Raw genomic sequence first — 15277 nt, 5'->3', positions numbered from 1 at the left:
TAAACAAGCTTTTCAAATTTTTAGAGACATCTCCAAGATGTCAAATGGTACTTTATTGTATGTCTCCTTCAAACTTGCAGACAGACGTGCCGACAATTTACGTTATGTTATTATGTCGCGTAGAAACCGACTAGGGCTATGAATTTAATATAACTGCCCCCTAACAGGTTAGCCCGCTACCGTATTGATTGCATCACCACACACCACCAGTGTAATATGGGCTAGCACAACATGTTGTCTCTATCAACCTGGAAACAGACATGCTGACAAGCGATAGGTATAGCGTTCCGGTAGGACATAGAAACTGATTAGGGGTACGGTTTTAATAAAACTGCCGTACCCCTAACAGGTCATCCCGCTTCAAAAGCCATGTGCACACCACTGAGTTCTACGCTATAGTTATATCTGAGTAGTATAGCTGTGTCTGTTCTGGTCCGGGCGTCCGGTCCGGTCTGAACACAAATGCACAAAAGCACTGCATACCATAAATTTTTTTTATAACTCATAAAGGCGAAGGATTTTTCACTTTAATGCTATCTTCCTTCTTTATGCATACCCTGATCAAAAACCCTGTGCACGCAACTGACCATCAGGTAGGCCATCTTCGTGAGACTCTCTACGGTCTGAGGGGTTCAAGCTGATCCCTGATCCCCTCTTCGCTAGCGCGGGAGCCCCAACAATCGGTGGTTGGTCCCAACAGCCGGAAGGTATATAACGTGTTCCCCGGGCGTCCAACAAAAACAACAAGAGAGACATGCCGCGGTGGTTTATAATTTGGGTATACCCCCTTTAGAGGGCGGAGTCCTAAATAACCTCCGTCCTGCCCAAGGGATAATTTATTTCAAGTAGGCCTAATTATTAAGCACTTTTGAAACGTCAAGTACTACTCTGACTCTACTACCCGTTCGGAAGGCAGATTCCACTGAGAAGAGCCGGCAAGAAACTCAGCAGATTGCTCTTTTCCAACATCATTTTAAAGTTTAACAATCTTTAGAATTTTTCTGTTTTGTGAGAGATGAGAGCGGAGTGGCCAGCCTTGTCGTTAAGGAATTCATCAATCGCGTAGTAACCACGATTTGTTAAATGTGTTTTTAATTTATTGTTTAAACTTAGTAGAGGTAGATCTAATATTACCTTCGGTATCATGTTATGAAAGCATATACACTTAGCATATACACTTAGCATGAAGCCTTTCCACCGCGCCAAAAAAAAAAAGCCCATCTTCTTGAGACGCCTTTTAACATTAATGTAAATAAACAACAAATTGAATGTTTACAGAAACGTGCAAGCTTTTTTTACTCCTCCTGAAATTATATTAAAAAAACAATAATACTAGCACGTATTATTAAACAATAAAAATAAATTATCACTACTGTTATGCGATAAATAACTAATTTATAAATCGAGATAGCATTCTAAACTTGGAACAAACATTATATGTAAGATAAAATTCACATAAAAAAATAACTTCGTTCCTAATTATAGTAAGACGGTTTTAAAGCTCAACATAAAAACAACGAGATTGTTTATGTTTAAACATTTATTCTCACAAGAGACAGTTTCAAAGAAGTGGTTTTAGTGGTGGTGCTGCCAGATTTTATTAGGAATACTAAAAATGACAATGAATTTAATAAAATAAAAAAAAATACCTCGTAGAGGCACACGTTACATTGTACGATTAGATTTATTTTAATAGTATGAATGTAACATTATGTATTGTGCTGAATAAATTGAAATTGAAATTGAAATTGAAATTATTATATTATCTAGATAGTGTGATACAGAACTAGTAGCATAAACAAACATAACAGCTTTTAGTAGCAAAATAAAGTGAAAGGTTGTGCGTTTATAAGAAATTTAAATAATGCTTTTTTCGCTTATTTTGAAACGAAAAAGTAAAAAAAATTCTTAAGACTTCCGACGACCTCCCTGACGCAGCGATGAGCGTTGTGAATTTAAGTAGAAGGTCCCGGGTTCGAATCCCGATGGGGCAGTTTGGGAAATTACAATTTCTGAAGATAGTTACAACACTACCGACAAAATCGTGCCGATAAGCGATTTAACGTTCCGGTACAATGTCGCGTAGAAACGTGATGGTGGTTTTCTGCGTGGCATCGTTCCGGAACGCTAAATCGCTTGGCGCTTGTCGGTAGTGTGGCAGCCACGCCGAAGTTAAAAATGTTATTCAAATCTTAATAACATAATTTGAGTGAGTTCTGATTAAAAAGTCTTCCTATTTATTTGCCACCTTATCATGTTTGTAAACAAATGTTATGTCACTAATAACTTGATAAATATGTCATGTTATGATTTATAAATAGTTAATAGCTAATTTAGTTAGGTAACATCAGTTTAACGTTGTTTTATAACTATAATCAAAGTCACATTCAAAGTCTTTCTTTATTCGAAGTCACCCATAGTTTTATAAGACATGATATAAACAATCGACTTTCTAGAAACGTTCGCAAATTAGTGATATCGTCTTAGGGGTATATGCTTTTATAACATGACACCGATAATCTTAGATTTACCATTACATAAGTTCAAAGAATTTATAAAAACACATTACACACACATTACATTGATGAATTTCTTAATGACAAGGTTGCCTGGAAGCAAGCCGCTCCGCTTTCTCATCTCACACAAGATAGAATAATGATTGTTAAATTGTAAAATTATGTTGGAAAAGAGCAACTGCTGAATTTCTTGCCGGTTTCCTCTTTGCAGAATCTGCGTTCCGAACCTGTGGTAGAGTGACTACAATCAGACGTACTTGAAGTTACAAAAGTGCTTATGTTTGAATTTGAATTGCCATACAGCGCTGATTTTCAGTTGGCACCTTGTACCAGATGACAACGGAAATGCGTAGCCATCCACTGACCACATTTTAATGTTTTAATTAAATAATAAACTAAGCTAAAATTATATAAGTAACAAAAGGCAATCGAAAGAAAAAAATAAGAAAATACAGCAATAAAACGAATACTACTAAAGTTACTTAATAAACCCACAGCTATGATAAATTTCTTCTGTATAATTAAATAAAATTTAATAAAATTATGAAATTAAATTAAATAAAATTTAATTATACAGAAGAAATTTATCATAGCTGTGGGTTTATTAAGTAACTTTAGTAGTATTCGTTTTATTGCTGTATTTTCTTATTTTTTTCTTTCGATTGCCTTTTGTTACTTATATAATTTTAGCTTAGTTTATTATTTAATTAAAACATAAAAATGTGGTCAGTAATGTGGTCAGACATAATAGATATAATTAAATTTGTATGTACAACATTAAAATCTGAGATTTATGTAAAATAAAACTAACATATATTTATATGAACTTGAAAATAGAAACGTAGATATATCGATAACTAATTAAGATACACAGTGTAAAAGGTAGATACACAATTTAAACGAACTACAGCTATATATAACATTCAAATTAAATATAAAGTTTACAGACTGAAGAGAAGTGAAGACAGAGAGAAGAGCAGAGAAGCTGACCTGTTTGGCCAATAAATATTGTTTAATTTGGTTCTTAAACCCAAACTCGCTTTTAAAGTTTTTTATTGGCGGATTGATAGAGTAATAATTTTGCAGAAACACAATTGAAAAACTACAAGACATGATAAGTTATTTAGTTTCTGTATAAGCGGCGATAGCTTAGTGGGTAAGGCTTCGGCTTTCATTTCTAGATAAGTTCGAGCCCCGGAAGGTTCAACTGACTTTTCGGAGTTATGTGCGTTTTAATTTAAGCAATTAAATATCACTTGCTTTAACGGTGAAGGGCAAACATCGTAAGGAATCCTAAATGAAAATGAAATGAAATGAAAATACACTTTATTGTTACACCAAACAGAAATTATAAACAAAAACAATACTAAATAAAACACAGGTACATGCGTGAGACAGTCGATTGGTGCAGCGGACAGTGACCCTGCTCTCTGAGTCTAAGGCCGAGGGTTCGATTCCCACAACTGAAAAATGTATGTGATCTGTATATCATAAGCGTTTGTTTATTTAAATTTGGGACGATTAGGACTACGTCTATGAAAACTACACGGTCGTTTCAGTCCTCATTCAGCCATAATTGGATCCAGCGCATTGTGTCCAAAAACAGTGAAAACGCCCCGCGCACGTCATAATTCACACCCGCGAAATGTTGCTAGCTAACAATTTTTTTTCCATACACCCCATTTTATGGCAAACGTTTAAAACATTAGAGGCAAAATAATTACTGTCAACTGCTAAATCGAATGAAGCGACTCACCGCCTGTTCGAGAAACCATACTAGAGTGGAGTGGATTTTGATACTTCAATATCAGTCGTTTACACGGTTTCTGTAGGTTCATTTGCTCGCACGCAGCGAAGGGTCGTTTTCGAGTATGGAGACACTTAAATATCATAGTAAAATTTAGTTTTAACATATATTCATAAGCATAAATAACAAAATACATTAAATTCAATCTAAAACGTATTTGAAACAACCGCATCGAAGCATAGTGCTTAAGATGCTGGCAAGAATACTTTTCAATTATGTTTGCAAGAAGTTTTATAATTTTAGTGGGAACTGTCAAATTAATAAGCGGGAAACGGGTTGAGCATTTAAAAAAAAAAAAAAATCAAAATTTCTTTATTCATGTAGGCCTATCACAGGCACTTATGAAGCGTTCATACATATATGTTTACATAATTGTAAGGGGATGGTGATAACTTCTGAAAGTTGGCGAACGAAGTTATCACGAGGATTCCAAACGCACCCTGGTCTAAGAAGAGCCCACATCAAACTTAGCCAAGTAATTTTTTGTTTGTTATCACCTTCCTACAGTTTATTTATATTAAGCTATGAAGCTAGAGCAATTCACACCCAAGCTTTTTTATCGTTTAAGTAATCCTTAATATTATAATAGGATATTTCTTTTTTTTCTCTTTTTCTCTCTCTTGTTCATATTTTCTTCGGCAGTTCATGTGCCATTTTTTTAGGCTTTGGAATCCTGTAAATTTTTATTACTTAGTTTAGTATCTAGTCGAAATAAAACATGAAAAATCAGCGACTCCTAAAATTTATCAAAATCTAAAAAAAAAAATAGAAAATTGCAACGTTGCATACTTATACCGAATTTACTATCGGGTTTGTAGGGAATTCATTGATTTGTTCCTAATAGATTTTAATTTTGTTTCAGGTTCATTTCTATTACGCAACCTCACGCCATCTCGTGGTAGGAACAATGATCCACTTAGTACCGCTACTCGTCGCCGCGGCGCTAGTGTCGCTGCAGGGTTCGACAGCCTATGCACAGATAGACGGAGCTAAAATCGAACTAGATAGCAGGCTTATACCGAACGGTAAGTGGAGTTTTATATATTTAAATAAAAGTTCAAACAAAATAAAGTAAGTTTATTTAATTAAAAAAAAACATGTACACTCGTTAGAAGTAATACTCCTTTGGCGTAACGAGATAAAAGTAAGAAATCCTTTCAAAAATTTCATCTTTCGCCTTATTCTACGTTTGTAAAAAGAGGTATTTAATGCATTGAAAGTTTTATTATAAAGCAATAGCAGTTAGTTAAATAAAGTTTACATATTTACGTATCACAAAAAAAATAATTCTAAATTTGGAATAGGTACCATTAGACTCATTATCGGACAACCAACATTAAAATTTACACAAAAGTATTAATTAAATATTAATACTTTTAAACAATTATTCATTGTACAAAAGTAACAAACCTTATAGCTAACTTCATCGTGAAAATTTACTCTCATAATTTTTCCCTAACGCGCCATAAGAAGTATAACTTCAATAGCCGACATTGTTATACAGCTAAATAGCAAGAAATAAATATTATCTACGTCATTTTTAAATCAGTGCCAAGTAAAGTTACTAGGCATAGTTCATATACCTACTTCCTAATCCCTTTTAAAGTTTTACAACCAATTTTCTACATTTTAATGGCAGCTTCAAGCTTGATTTAGACAACTTATTAGGTTCCCTATTTGTTCACAAAACTCTTATATATCAGACGTAAAATGTCTTTTGAATTGCATGCAATCTCACACCTATCAGCCAAAATCGGTCATCTTTAATAGCAATGCTAAGAGGCGTGAATAAAATGCTACCCGATAGAGTATTCAGCATATATTGGACATCTGGCACCGCCATTGACTTACAAACACGCAGACTGGACTGAAGGACCATTTTAAAGTATAATGGGACCAATAAAACTTGCTGAAATGCGTTGCAGAATGTTGGCACGACCGAACTTCACATCATTTTCTATAAGATTGGTAGTTAAATTATTTTGACGACCTCCCTGGCGCAACGGTGGGATCTGTGAATTTAAATAGGAGGTCCCGGGTCCGATTCCCTGCTGGGGAGCTTTGGCCGTGGCTAGTAACCACCCTACCGAAAAAGACGTGACGCTTAGCGATTTAGCGTACCGCGATGTCGCGTAGAAACCGATTAGAAGTATGTATACTACCTAACAGGTTAGCCCGCTACTATGTTAGACTGCACCATCACTTATACCAGGTTGCAGTAAAAGACTAACGTGTAGTAGACTAAAAAAAATTCTATAATATATAAAACTAGTAGATATTCATTCTAAAGAGCCTGTTTAGTCAGTATGGAATTCCGCAAAATATCGCCTGCTTCTATCGAATAGTTTTGTTTTTGTATCAAGACATTCTTATAAGATACCAGTCGGAGTTTGTAAATTGGCCGTGATACACCGTGCTACGTTCACAGAATTTAAAAAATACAGAAACCATAAATAAAATAAAAATAAAAAAACCATTTATTCTACTACCAATAAATATTAAAGAAATACATGTTACATTCATTCACATAATTAAACTACATAACATAATTACATTTATACATATTTTAACAAATTACATATTTTATTTCATTACATTTATTTAATAGCTAGTCTTCAATTCTTATTTGTTTTGTTGTGTTGTGGTAGAAGTCGCCTCTCCGGCGTAGGCCTCCCCCAGCTCTCTCCATTCCGGTCCGGGAGGTCCACATACTCGAGTAAAAACATCCGCCCAGCGTTTCCTTGGTCTTCCTCTTTTCCTTTTCTTATTCCGTGGCAGCCACTCTGTCAATATTTTCGTCCATGAAATGGTATTTGCTCTGCAAACATGACCTGCCCATTTCCATTTTAGCAATATAACTTGCCTAACAGAAACCATATACACGACTAATATAGAAGTTTCAAAAACCACTCCATCTTAGTAGTGTTTCTTAAACAGGCGATTGGCCACTTCATAACATTTTGCAGTTGACAGTAATTATTTTATATTTAATGTTCTAAACGTTTCCAATAAAATGGGGAAAAGTTTTTGAGCCGAGAGCGTTGTCGTAGATGGAGCATGACGGATAAGAGACCGTTATGTCCTTAACCGTGACGGCAAACGGGTTGGTCTATCACTATCCCTACTAATATTATAAATGTCAATGTAAGTTTGTTTATTACGCTTTCCCGCAAAAACTATTGAACCGATCAGCATGAAACTTTGTACACATATTCCTCAAGGTATTAGAAGTAATATAGGATGCTTTTTATCCCGAAATAATCTCAGTTCTTTTGGAAGAGGAGACGAAAATGTTTGACAATTTCACACCATCACGCCGTCAAATGATATCCGATTTAAATAATTACTTTTGTACTTTAGAGGTTATAATATCTGTTTAATTTTGCCTATATTTCGTATAGATCTGATGAATGTGATTGGGGATAGAGAACAGTACTCTTCAGGACGGTAGAAATCCGTCATTTAAGGCTTAGCTATCCTAAATACACAGTGCTGCCACATTTTTTCTTTTTATTTTTTCGACGGCCGACTGGCGCAGTGGGCAGCGACCCTGCTTTCTGAGTCCAAGGCCGTGGGTTCGATTCCCACAACTGGAAAATGTTTGTGTAATGAGCATTAAGTGTTTTTCACTGTCTGGGTGTTTATATGTATTTTCTAAGTATTTATGTATATATAATTCATAAAAATATTCATCAGTCATCTTAGTACCCATAATACAAGCTACGCTTACTTTGGGGCTAGGTGGCGATGTGTGTATTGTCGTAGTATATTTATTTATTTATTTATTTATTTATGAGGCCCTCAGTGCTCGGACGGAAATAAAAGTTGTTAGAAATGTTCTTCGTTTCCTTTAGCATATGAATGAACTAATAATGAGATTTCAATTCTTCATTTAACGATTACTATTCTTTGTAAGTGATAGGAGGAGTGATTAGACAGTTATTTTTAGATATTGTTATTATGTGAATTAATTTTTTTTTTTAACTTTACCATTTTTTTTTATATAAGAATACAAAACTTGAAAATTTCAGTAGAATTACACCTAAATTGAATGTCTTCCGAAAAACAAAAACAAAAGTCGCGGGCAACAACTAGTATAACATAAAGGTTTTCATACTTACCTCCTCATTCCAGCAAGACAAGCGGCCGTCGTAAGACCCAAGAGCCGCACGGTGGGCAAATACGTCAAGATATCCGTGCCGCTGCCGGAGACGACCCGGTACGTTCCTGGCACGGCCCTAGTGCTACAGTGTGAGGTCATGGGAAACCCCGCTCCGTATGCCGAGTGGACGAAGAACGGCGTACCAGTTTCCAACGTGAGTAGATTTTTGAAGTAAAACTTCTTTACGTCATACGTCTATGTAGTTTCCGCTATTTAAGAATAATAATTTGGATTGGTCGTAAGTATATGTCATATACTGCACGCTTCTTGACTTATACGCCAGTTACTTATATGCCAGCCAGTGGCAAATATCATAATCAATTAGGATTATTTATTTCCAATATTTTCTGATCAATTTGGGATAGTAAAGTTGATAAAAATTCAACAATTTAAGAAAAAAGTATTTTAAATTGCAAATTTTTTTGAAAATCTCTAAATATACTTGTTAATTTATTACTTTTGTAATAAATAAATTATTAATAAATTTTCTGACGATCGCAACATTCTATAATATTCAATGCCAAGGTTATATTGACATGTGCTTCTCTATTTTACCAATAGATTTTTCTCTACGGTCATAAGTTGTTCCAGCAACAGTAAACTCTATCACACAGAAAATTCAGTTTATAATCGTCTAGACCGGCCGGCTTGGCAGTGACATGTATACCAATATATACTCGGAAAGAATATAAATATCTAGGTTTTTGTTGTTATCTTCGCAGAATTAGAGTTGTTGTTTCGTGATAGTTTTCCTAATTCTTCCTTCCAGTATGCAGAAGAAACAAACGAGATCTTCCCGATAAACCAGCTCAGCCCCGCCTTCCTGACCACCAAATTCGTGGTGCGCTCGGCCTCCAACGGAGACGTGTTCACATGCGTCGGCATTTCGGGACTGAGAGAAGTTAGCTCTTCCACAACCATTTACGTTGAAGGTACGTTGTTTTTAATAATCCGCTATTCTATACAATTTACCTCAACCTACCGTGTCGCGTCTCCTTTCGGCGCTATAGTTTCATACCCGCTTGAATTTCTTGACTACTATGGGCTTGCAATGCAAAATTAATTAATATTAACGTATTAAGTAATTCCAAAAAAAATAACTTCACCGCTTTATTCATCATCATCATCGTATCAGCACATTACCGGCCCACTACAGGGCATGGGTGTTATCATATAGGGATTATCAGCTTTATTATATTAAAAGTATTTGATTTGTGCATGAAAGTCCCAAAACATTCGTGCCTGATGGAAAGCAAACATCAATCTTTATAACGCCTAGCAAATAATAATAGCAATTTTGAATTTCATAAACTTTGCTCTTTCATAAAATAGTTACAATACTATAGTCTTTACACTACCCTGGAATTCAATTACTTTAGATTTTTCATTATACTTTTTTACATACCTGTTTTTTCCATAGGTGACGGATCAGATACCCTCATCAACCAGATGATGCCATCGAAACCTATCATCACAGCCTCTTACAGCGATCTCCTCCAAACATTGGGATCAAGTGCGACTTTGACCTGCCGCGTGTACAGTCCCACGGAGACTCAAGTGATGTGGATGGATAACAAAAATAACATCGTGTTCGGAAACGATAGGTTGAGGGTAAGTAAACTCCTATTTTTAAATTTTTAAATATTACTTCATACGTCTTCAAGGCAAGAGTTAATAGACGTAAGCATTTCTTTCCTTGTTTGATAATCGCGTAGCGGTAATAGCTCGGGTAGGACTTCAACTTCACTTTCAAGTGTTCGAATCCCAGCACGCACCTGTCTATGTGCGTTTTAAGAAATTTAAATATCACTTGCTTCAACGGTGGAGGAAAACATCGTGAGGAAACCTGCATGTCATAGCATAATATTCATAATATGCATAATATTATCAAAGGTGTCCGAAGTCCACCAATCCATACTGGGGTAGCGGGGTGGACTACGGTCCTATCCACTGGTATAAAAAATAAAATAATTTCCATATTAAATAGTTCATAAACTTAATTAAACTGCGTTTTATTATGAAATACTGAGTCACATTTTATTTTCATAACTTGCGATATATGCAAGTAGATATAAAAGTCAAGACGCTCTTCTTAGACCAGTAGGGCTAGCATGCGCACCACGAGATAGTTATCTCTACCTGTTACTCGTATTTCTTGTATAGAGATTGACGAGATAATAAGTGGATATAAAACTTTCGTGTCGCGCATCCTAGCCATACAGATTGCGTTAGGAACCCGGAACTATTTGAGAGATCGGTATGGAAAGTACATGCCCATTTTCATAGCATAAGTGTCATGCATACCAAATTTCAAAGCTGTCTGCCCGCGGCTTAGCGTATACACAATTTTAAATTTTCCCTTGGGAACTACTTAAGGATTCTGTTCTATCTCAAAGGCTACAAGTATGCCAAATTTCATCCGAATCCGTTCAGCCGTTTTTGCGTCATTGAGTAACAAACATCCACACTTTCACATTTATAATATTACCAGCTGATACCCGCGACTTCGTTCGCATGGATTAAGGTTTTTATTCCCACGGGCACTCTCTTATTTCCCGGGATAAAAGGTAGCCGATGTTCTTTTCCATTTCAAAGGTTCATCAAAATCCGTTCAGCCGTTTTTGCATGATTGAGAAACAAACATCCACACTTTCAAATTTATAATATTAGTAGGATAGGATATATACATGTATATAATATATATCTCTATAGTAGGAAGATGGATGAACGCTTCATTAATGCCTGTGATAGATAGGTATACATGAATAGAACCTTTTTAAATTTAGATTTTATTATTTTAATTTTATAACTTAAAAAAAATAATGAAAGTTTATGTCAACGTAGGTGCTGCCGTCCGGTGATCTCCATATAACGGCAATCATATGGGAAGACATGGGCATATGGACATGTTCCGTAAAGAACGCGTTCGGAAGGGATGTCGCGGAAACCTTCGTGTACCCGATAGCTCAACGGCGAATGACAAAAGGTTAACCTAAAATATTGTATTTTGACGACCTTCTTTGAGCTCTGTGGTTTTATAATAAGGACCTCTTGGGTCCAATCCCCAGTGGGGGCAAATTATAGATATACAACGTGTTACAGAGTTACCAAATAATATTGAAAGATGCATTAGTATATTTCATAAGGAATCACACTGTAAAGATATTTATTTTTCCATACAAACGAATTCAAAATATTCTAAGTGTTTACTTATGACAACCCTACTGGAGATAAAAGACTGACACGCGCACACATGCGACGCGTACCCAATAAAGTGACAGGAGTCACATGATTAATTTTTCATGTGATGTTAGGGATGTACCTTATTTATTTCAGTAAAAACTATTTCGGTGGTTTACTCAAAAAACTATTAGGTTTTCGGTTTCATTATTAAGTCTCAGAGACAGTATAAAATGTACGTCCAAATCCTGCGAAATATTATTTCGGTTTTTACAACATTATTCTCTTCATGACTACCTGTTGCCCGCGTTTTTCATCCGCCTTTTTATGTTTTTTTTTTTTGCAAATCCCGTGTTACTCTCTGTCTTTTCAACTAACTCTATGCTAAAAATGAAGTTGATTGTTTGCTTAGTTAGAGCGTTAAGAAAAGACATGCCAACAAAGACACTTTCGCCTTTATATAAAGGATTAAACAATGAAATCATTCATTTTTTTAACTAAGATAATTGTATTAAAAAATTAAAACTTTGATTTTTTTTTTATTACAGAATAAAAGAAAAGAACGATTCAGGCTATCCAACTGAGTTACCCGCCGACGATATTCGATGTTCCTACATTCTTAAATTATAAGTGCACAGATATAAGAATTAAGATTGGTATTGTATTTAGTTGTGCTCACGAATGGTACTTTGTAAGGGAAAACGTACTTAACTATTTATTGTTTCGTTAAAGAATTATATTTTACACTTTTTTATTATTGTTAAGAAATAGGTAATAATAAAAAATAGGTTTGAACACTTTCGCACAATTTTTGTATTTCAAAATAAATTGCATGGGTTTCCACGCTAATATATGCGGGAAGATTAAAAGAATAGACTGTATTATTACATCAGGTTCAGTTCTTTCAGATGAAATTCAGTTGTTGAGTAAACGCAACACATTTTAGTTATTTAAAACATAACATTGTGCTTTGTATGCTCATGTACGCACCTTTTCTATCAGGAATGAAAATGCAGTTTTTCTTAATCAATAGCATGGCAGTTAAAAGTGTACAAATACGATCAAATATAAATATTTTTCATATTCGATTACACTAACGCCTATATTAGTTCTGCTGACATGACGAAGAACTGAGATATTGCTATAAATTATGGCAGGCTCTTACGCTGCGTAGAACCAGTGTTCGACATGATTTTATTATTATATAAAACCGTATGATAACAATTTTAACTTGCCCTTTGTCCAAAATCATATTGTAATAATAATTTACTTTTAAAAAAGAGATAACGTCAAACTGTATATATTAGCTAGCTGGTATCTTAAACTACTGAACAGCATAAAAAGAACAGTGTTAAAAACTGCAGAGAGCAAACATTTCATACTGGTAATATTTTTTTATTGTAATACGGGGAAAGCCGGACATGCATTTAAATTAAATGAAATTAAAACGATAGGCATTTTTCCATAGTGGAGACCGAAAATAAACAATTCAAAAAGTAGTTTATCTACTCAATAGCAGATGGCGCTAAGAGTTGTTTTGAGTTTTATTGTGATAAAGTTTTGTATTCGTTATTTTTAAGAGATTTTTATTTATTTTAAGATGTAATTATGAATTACACATTATTTTTATTTAAGCACTCCATAATATTGTGTAACTATTTTTGTACTTACTAGTGTTTTTACGTATGTTTTAGTTATTTAAAATAAACCTTTAATGCTGTTTTGACCCAATCTACGACCTAAAGATGTTTGGAAGGGCTTTTTACCTGTAAGTGTAAAGCCATATAACGAGTCAAGTTGTAAGAGGTCTCAAAGAATAAGTTAAACGTGGAATTAACGTATTATTTTATATATTTATTGTTGGTCAACTAAAGGAAAAGATTGAATTATAAAAATGTAACAAGCTTTGACGTAAATAAATCAGTTTATGAAATCTTAAAACAGTTTTTTTTTGTTTTCTTAAAACGTCATATTGTCAGTAATAATGGCCCTGACAGAGCATTAAACTTGAATGAACGTAGCACAGTTATGTCATTTCAACTGAATTACAACTTTTTAAAAGTTCATTTTGTAAATCTAACTATTTCGTATTTATTTATCGATACGGTGCATGGACATATTTTTAAATTTTAATTAACCTAACGCAGTGGGTGAACGGGTAAATACCCGCATTTTTAACTTCACCCACAGTAAATCCATTCTTAATAAAATACAGATTCAATGGTTGAGATATCGAATCCAAAGTCTAAGGGGATTTCCTGTAGTCTAATAGCGACTGTGTCATTATTAAAATTAATAATTCCTTCAAGTGTAGGTAAAAACACTGATAAAAATTTAAAAAAAAAAGTTTGGTTTTACGCCATTCTGATCTTTTGGAAATTAAAAGCCTAGTGGTTAGAGCATCAGCCTCCCATTAGCAGGAAATATTTAGATCCCCGGCACACACCCCCTTAGTTTTCGAAGTCAAGAGTTTTTTGTATTTTTTAAGAATGCAGCCTAAGATGAAGCGCGCTTAGCTAGAAGATGCCTATTCACTCTTGATTTGAAGGTATCCAATTACAGGTATCGGGGAAGACGGAAGATGAGAGGACATTCCAGGCCTTTGCGGTGCGGATCAGAAAGGAAGAAGCAAAACGTACTTCGTACGTGTTGATGGTATTTCAACAACGTAACGGTGCAGATTCTTTCGGTACCTCGCAGTTCGATGTTAGAAAGGACTTGGACATGGTTTTAAACAATTAAATATAGCGGTGAAGCATCGTGAGGAATCCTGCATGACTGAGAGTTTTCCACTGTGGAGTGGTGGACGGCGACCTGAACCCTTTTGGTCTGAAAACATGAGGCCTCAGTCTCGCCTCGGCATAAACGCTTCCTCACGGTATTTTCCTTCACCGCTAAAGCTAATTAATTTAAATTTCAATTTCAATCTCTTTATTTAAATTGAGTTACATAGTGGCTACAACAGTATAACAGTGCTACAATCGCCATGGATTGTAATAATAATATATAAATTTAATTTAATTTCTCTTGGTTGTTGGATCAAGGGTCGGATGCAGAAGGCAGTAGTCCTTGAAACGGCGCGTATTGTGAGGAGGTTCCTCACTCTGGAGCCCTGACCGCCGGTTGCTTGGGCATTCAAAAGCCCCGCAAGCGGAGGGTGGATGTTTTTTTATAAATTTTTAATAGTGTTTTTTATTTTTTTTAAGCATTGTTAAGAATTAAAAAAAAATGAAAAAGAATAAATGATAGACATAAAAATTTATAAATAACAAATCTAGTAACAAACATATATAATATCAAAGTTTTTATAAAAAACATTCAGTTCAATTGCTTTAAACGCGCATAACTCTGAAAAATTAGTCGTTTTAATTTAGTTTAATTTTAATTTATACTTTGCTATGTATCCAATTCGCTATATATCTCTAAAAATTTAAAACAGACCACCGTGGGCTCTCGGAACCGAGATTATTATTACTCATAAAGGTTTTATTTACAGTTTAAAAAACCCTCGGATTCGGACCCGTAACCTATTTATAAGGATCCTCATACCATCACGATTTGGAATAATTACGCAACACAGTATTTTGATACACCATAAATTATACACCAAGG

At 34.7% G+C, this 15277-nt stretch overlaps 1 protein-coding gene across 2 annotated transcripts in view; it reads left to right on the top strand.

Moving 5' to 3' along the window:
• The window catches only part of LOC120634797 (neural/ectodermal development factor IMP-L2-like), a 64709-nt gene extending 51455 nt beyond the window's left edge, over window positions 1-13254 (top strand). For both annotated transcript variants that reach the window (XM_039905603.1, XM_039905602.1), the window contains exons 2-7: window positions 5186-5348; window positions 8458-8639; window positions 9255-9417; window positions 9906-10096; window positions 11330-11471; window positions 12214-13254. In XM_039905603.1, the coding sequence (XP_039761537.1) occupies window positions 5231-5348; window positions 8458-8639; window positions 9255-9417; window positions 9906-10096; window positions 11330-11471; window positions 12214-12218 (801 nt within the window). In that variant the 5' untranslated portion in view covers window positions 5186-5230 and the 3' untranslated portion in view covers window positions 12219-13254. The remainder of the gene's footprint in view (window positions 1-5185; window positions 5349-8457; window positions 8640-9254; window positions 9418-9905; window positions 10097-11329; window positions 11472-12213) is intronic.
• The last annotated feature ends 2023 nt before the right edge of the window (window positions 13255-15277 follow it).

This window comes from Pararge aegeria, chromosome 25 (genome assembly GCF_905163445.1).
Source record: "Pararge aegeria chromosome 25, ilParAegt1.1, whole genome shotgun sequence".
NCBI classification, from domain to species: Eukaryota; Metazoa; Arthropoda; class Insecta; order Lepidoptera; family Nymphalidae; genus Pararge; species Pararge aegeria.
This window is presented reverse-complemented; position numbering and strand designations above follow the sequence as displayed.